Here is a 6,256-nt window from a genome sequence, read left to right as displayed (position 1 = left end):
GTGAGTTGAACTGTGTTGTACACCAAATGGAGGTTAAATTCAGTTCACAGACAAGGATGGAGCTTCTATACTATGGCCTCACCTTACGTTGGTAAAGATTCAAATGTGCTGAACCTCCCAAGAACGATTCATGGGAAGAGGCACAGTACAGAGTATATCATTTCTATTGTCGAAGCACTGAAAGACCTTCTTGGCAGAGAGCTCTTCCCAATTCCCTTTCCTCCTCGTGAAAATGTAAGTAAAACCGATTGCCTTCATGTGATTTTAAGCAGGTATTTTCACTGCGGTCAGTGATTCCCATGAGATGGCTTCTCTAACTGAGAGGAGCTCTCCTGGGCTAGCCAGGCTGCCTACACTCCGAGGAAGAGCCTGTTTCCTCTCCAGGTGGTGAGTGCCACAGAGGAAAGCAGCTTAGGCTGGGCTCCCTTATTCCTGTCTCAGAAAAGAAGAAGACACTCTTCTTAAAAAGTTAAATCCCCACTAATTAACCTGAATTAACTTGGTTCTGGCCCTTCCAGCAATATTAACCTCAAATTTGGTGTGTTACTATTGATAACAGTTAACCAGTCCTATCCCAACTTCCTGTTAGAGGAAGGGGCAGGACTAACAGTGTTGTGCTGAAATGACATCTTTGATACTTCGTTTCCAAGAGGCTTTTTTCCCTAACCTGTGCTCTTGGTTACCCTAATCTGTGCCCTAGCTCCCCCCAAGCTCTCTGAACTAGTAAACCTTGCTGCAAAAACAGACACAGGGCTGTCAGCATGTCCACTCCCTTTCAGATTTTTACTCTGGCAAAAGAGGCCAAGGACCACCAAGGTGTACAGCCCCCTAGACCTCACCAACAGGAACAGTCATTCCAGCTGGGCCAGTGCGGATCAGTGGTTGAGCGCCGAACCATGCACCAGGTCACTGGCTCTATTCCCAGTCAGGGCACATGTCAGGGGCTCAATCCCCAGTGTGGGGTGTGCAAAGGCAGCTGATCAATGTTCCTCTCTCATCAATGTTTTTCTCCCTTCCTCTCTAAAAGGTCAATAAAAACTTTAAAAAGGACAGTTGTTCTATATCCAGTAGAACTCTGGGGGCATTGTCTCCAGGAGGCAATTATAGATTATACAGCAGCTTTATGGACCAAACCTTAGTCGGGAGGCATGGCCTCCCCCATCACTCAAGGTTCCACTAATGCAGGCCAACACTGCAACTCTGCTCAATAGGGGTTGGGCAGTGAGAGATCCAGGAAACCATCCCTCCATAATGCCCAAGGAGGAAGCTGTTGAATGCTTCCACATGCTGCCTGTTACTTTATGATTATAAGTCATCCTCCTCGGAGCCCCATAACCTGACCAACTACTGGCTTTCCTTTGGTCTTAGAACGTCCCAAATCTAAAGAGCTATGTTCCATTCACAGGTACAACTGCAAAAAAAAAGGAAATCGGCCTGTGCCTCAGGGCCCATATTTCAGCCGAGGCCTTCCTGAGTACTTTATCAACTTAACAGTAAATTTTTCAGGCTCTTCTCAGCCCCTATAGTCACCCAGGTCCTTAAGAAAAATGAGGCCTAGTTCCAGAATAACTTGAGATTTCAGTGAAATCAGAGATTTGTATCTATTCTTGTTCCTGCCTGTTCTTTTTATAAATGTATATTTATTGATTTCAGAGAGGAAGGGAGAGGAAGAGATAGAAAAGAGAGGATCATTGATTGGCTGCCTCCTGTACACCCCACACTGGGGATCAAGCCCTGCACATGTGCCCTGACTGGGAATCAACCCATGACCTCCGGGTTCATAGGTCGATGCTCAACCACTGAGCCATGCCAGCTGAGCATTCCTGTCTATTCCTGACCTCCGTATAGCCACAGGTCTCCTGGCTTCAGAGGTGCCTAGTCTGTGAGTTCACTTGTGGAACAGCCCTCTAATATCGAATGGTGCCACTTATCATATACTGTCCACTGCCCACAACTTCCTGCATGACTTCACAGACAGGAATGTAGTCTACCAAGTTGATAGTTTATCACTAAAATAGACATCCTGTGAACACCTGATCAGTGCTCTGTCATAACCTCCTGCAACACTGTCTCCAAGAATAACCTACAATGAAAATCTGAGAGCCTCAAGAAGATTGTCTGAGAATTATAAACGTTTCTGGTCAAGGGATCCAAAGATGCCAGACAAGCTGCTAACAGTTGTGGAGAAGGGACTCTTAGCTGTCTACAAGTTTAACCTCTTCTCCCAAGTGGTTAGGATGCCCTCTTGGAGGTACGATGGCTTCTGGCTTTAAGTTTCACCTCTCCGCCACCTGCCATTCTTCCCAGTGAAGTACTGGATCAGACTGAATGCACCCAGTGCCCAAAGGCTATCTGCTCTACCTCCTACAGAAAGTCCAACTGGTTCATCTTCCATCTCACACCTTTCATTCACAGTATCTTGTCTTCTGTAATACCTTCTCCTCTTTGAATCCATTTTGTGCCCTCCAGTACCACAGATACTCTGGAAGCCAGTTAAAATGCCTGCGCAAGTGACAGACGGCACAAAAGGAACCCCATTAACACCCAGCAAGCAAAGGTCCAGTGTATGGACCAGCACGAGGCCACAGGAAAGCTGTCAAGTGGAAGACACTGTCTCTCCATTCATGATAGGAACTGTCAGACCGTTCACGGGGCACCGCAAAGGCAGAGGTTATCATTCCACTGCTTGTAGGTCTGTTTCCCTTCATGTGAACACATCCCATGTCTTTCACTACTCTGCCCCGTCCAGCCCTAGGAGATATACTCGATCCCAGGCCCCAGTAGCCTGCCCTACGAATCCCAGCAGGTAACTGGAATATGTCATTTGGAAAGTCCAGGTCTGAAGGAACATTTGTCCTTCCACTTTAGGATACCTTCAAGCATTCTTTTTTAACTAATGTTTCCAAGCAAACAAATCTCTCAATGGAAACTGGAGCTGAATAGTAGCACACAGAATAAATCTGGGAACTAGCAACCTAATAATTTACTTCATAATGAGCCCTCTCAGCTTGCTACCATGCTTAGAATGGATATTTCAAGGCAAGTTCTCACTTTCAACTTTGGCCTGGCTGTCCAATCAATCACCTATTGGATAGAATGCTGGTCCACTGTGTGCAGTCTTTGTATAATTGATACCTTAACATCTTTTCTGTGTTTTTATGGAGCCTTGGAGAGATCCCTGCATCCAGTTTGAGATTCTTGGAGCATTGATCATTCCTCCCTTCACCACCACCTTCAACAAATGCAACAGTACTTATCTGAATAAGGTACTTACAAACTTTTAAACTTTAATAACAAGTTCAAAGAGCATAAGAAATAATCAGTAAAAACTACTTAAAAGTAAATGTATTAACATTTATAGTAACTATTCTATAATTTCTCTATTGTATTATCGATGTTGACTGACCAAAAGAAATCATATAAGGTAAATTATGTATGTGAATAACAAAATAATGACTAAAAATATATAAAGAAAATTCTGTCCTTTTGAACAACTTAAGATTTTTTAAATCATACCTCTAAATTTACTGTTATTAAAGTTTAAAATTTTTAACATACCAAGTACCTCAAGAGAGCTCAATTTATCATATAGTCCAAACAAACTTGATATATTTATTTATTAGCATACTAAATATTTAATTAGACTAAATGTCCTTTTTCAGTAGTCTGAAGAAAAGTGAGGATTCTGATCTTTTTTATGGCTTTCTGTAAAACAGCAGTGGTTGCAGTTATCCCTCATTTTAAGAAAAGCAGTAAGAATTTTCTTAAATTCTGCAAAATTAGAAAGCAAAAAATAAATTTCTTCGAAAGACTCTGAACCTCTGTCTTATTTCCACATGTGAGACTAGAGCCATCTACTGGTTGGAGTGTAGCGTTACAAAGCACAACTATTGGACTGCTAATATTAACAAGTATAGGGAGTCGTGATCTTAAGAACTGAAAATATAAACATGGATAAAAATCATCTAATCTAGGACACTGACTTTTTAAAGGTTAATGAAAGAATCTGTTTTTAACAGGAGACCCAACATATATAACAAAGTAGGGCTTAAAGTTGAGGTAGGGGGCCTCCAACCCCAACTCTGATTCCCCTGGCAGAGGCCGGGCCAATGGAAAACAAGCCATGAGAGGTAGTCTGGGCAAATGACCTAACTGTGGTTTGGAAGGAGGCACCACAAGAAAGAATGGTCTCAGCAAAGCTGTCTCTTACCCATCTTTCCCCTAGAGACATCTTAGAGATACTGGCATACAAAGGGCAGTGGTTAATGAACAGGCAGAGAAAACAAGAGTCAGGGCTGGGCATCTGAAAGGTTTTAAACCTCTTTTCACAGGGACATCATCGCTTATGTGCTCATTCGATGCAACACTTAAGAAAACATTGATATGACTTTCCTGAAATGCAGAATAACACGTTTGCTCTTTTCCCACAAGCCACAAACTGTAAGAACTGGGTTTCTAGGTCCTACGTGCTTTCACCAGCCAGGCCTTGGACTGGTCCAGTCGTGGAAACAAGAGCCCAGTTTCAGGTCCCAGCCTCCTCCCTTCAAAAGGGCAGGGATGTCCGTAGAAGCGAGGCAAGAAAGCGAGCTCTCCAAGGCCCCTCTCTGTGGCAGAGACCCCCAACCTGGACAGCAGCTTGTCAGCCAGGCTTGGGGTAACAGGCTGGAGCAAAGTTCCAAAGATTCGCAAACATTCCAAGGCCACATGAAGCACAGTACCGAGCCAGGGAGCATCCACTGGGCTCTCCCAACTCAACTTCCACGGCGCGTGCCTTTGGACAAAGCCATTGGTCTGCCGGACACAGCTGGACACTGCCTCCAGGGCCTTATAGATCTGAAAGTTAGCGTAGTGGTCTGCTACCTGCCTGGGCAAAGCGGCCACTGCCCTCACCAGAGCATAGTCCTCTGCCCCGGCGCGAGCGGATGGCCCCGCCAGGCCTGGCTCCCGGGGAAAGCAGGGGGCGCAGAAGGCCGGGTAGGTCCCAGAAGGATTTATTCTCGGGGCAGTGCATCGGTTCAAGAGGCCTCCCAGGGCATCTGCCAGCTCGGAGTCCAGCAACTTCACCACCTTTTCCTCATAGTAATCACAGTCCCAGGTGGGGACGCCCTGGCGGAGGAGAAAGTAGCGGAAGCCGTCCACAGTATAGCGGTCAAGGCAAGTTCTGGGATCCACCACGTTGCCCAAGCTCTTAGACATCTTCTGGCCACAGACTGTCCAGTGGGAGTGGACGTAGATGCGGTGCGGTGGGCTCATGCCGGCCCCTAAGAGGAAGGCAGGCCAATAGATGGCATGGAACTTGAGGATGTCCTTGCCTATGACATGAGAGGTGGTCGGCCACCATGCCTCGAACTCAGCACTGGGGTAGCCGACTACAGTAAGGTAGTTGACCAAGGCATCCAGCCACACGTAGATGGTCTGGGAATCGTCCCCGGGCACCGGAATGCCCCAGCGCAAGTGGCTACTCTTGCGAGAGACCGACAGGTCCGGCAGGTCCTCCTCCAGCCACTGAAGGACCGTGTGATGGAAGGGCTCGGGGGTGATCACCTGAGGGTTGTCCCGCAGCCAGCGCTGGAGCGGCTCCCGGAACTGGGAAAGCCTGAAGATGTAGTTTTCTTCCTTGGTCCAGGAGACGGGGTGCCCGCTCTCGACAGACACCGGACACGGATCCCCCGACGGGCCGGGCTGCCAGCTGACCTTGGCTTCGGGCAGGAAACACTCGTCGGAGGCGCAGTACCAACCCTCGTAGAGCCCCTTGTAGAGCAGCCCCCGAGCCTGCAGCGCCGCCCAGAAGTGCTGCACGGCCCTGCGGTGCCGCGCCTCGGTCGTGCGGATGAAGTCGGTGGAGGAGACGCCGGCATCCCGGAAAAGCCGCTGGAACTGGGCCGAGACACGGTCGCACAGCTCGGTCGGGGACAGGCCCGCCGCGGCGGCTGCCTGCTGGATCTTCAGGCCGTGCTCGTCCGTCCCGGTGGAGAAGCGCGTGGCGGCGGCGCCGGGAACCCGCAGGCGACGGTGGCGGCACAGCGCGTCCGCCAGCAGCGCCGAGTACAGGTGCCCGATGTGCGGCGCCGCGTTCACATAGAAAATGGGTGTCGTGAAGTAGGCGCGCGCCTCGGGGGCTTCGTCGCGGGCGCCGCGAGGGCCAGAGCTGCAGAGGCGGGGGCGGGAGGGCTCCGGGAGCGGGAGCCCGCGGGCCACGGCGCGTCCGAGCCGCCGCGCAGCACAAACCCGCAGCAGGATCATGGTGCCCAACGGC

At 49.0% G+C, this 6,256-nt stretch overlaps 1 protein-coding gene across 1 annotated transcript; it reads right to left on the bottom strand.

Moving 5' to 3' along the window:
- Window positions 1–3,269: 3,269 nt before the first annotated feature.
- Window positions 3,270–6,256, bottom strand: MARS2 (methionyl-tRNA synthetase 2, mitochondrial). The gene has a single exon (XM_080671458.1). It carries the CDS (start codon window positions 6,241–6,243, stop codon window positions 4,456–4,458), a length of 1,788 nt encoding a protein of 595 aa, XP_080527584.1. The 5' UTR covers window positions 6,244–6,256; the 3' UTR covers window positions 3,270–4,455.

The sequence above is a fragment of the Plecotus auritus genome, assembly GCF_963455305.1.
Source record: "Plecotus auritus genome assembly, chromosome: 5".
Classification (NCBI taxonomy): domain Eukaryota; kingdom Metazoa; phylum Chordata; class Mammalia; order Chiroptera; family Vespertilionidae; genus Plecotus; species Plecotus auritus.
Note: the sequence above shows the minus strand (reverse complement) of the source record. Positions and strands in the feature narration are given on the sequence as shown.

Bases quoted from the DNA above. Each gene is read 5' to 3' on its own strand.
- MARS2 (XM_080671458.1), bottom strand. From the start codon at position 6,243: ATGATCCTGCTGCGGGTTTGTGCTGCGCGGCGGCTCGGACGCGCCGTG.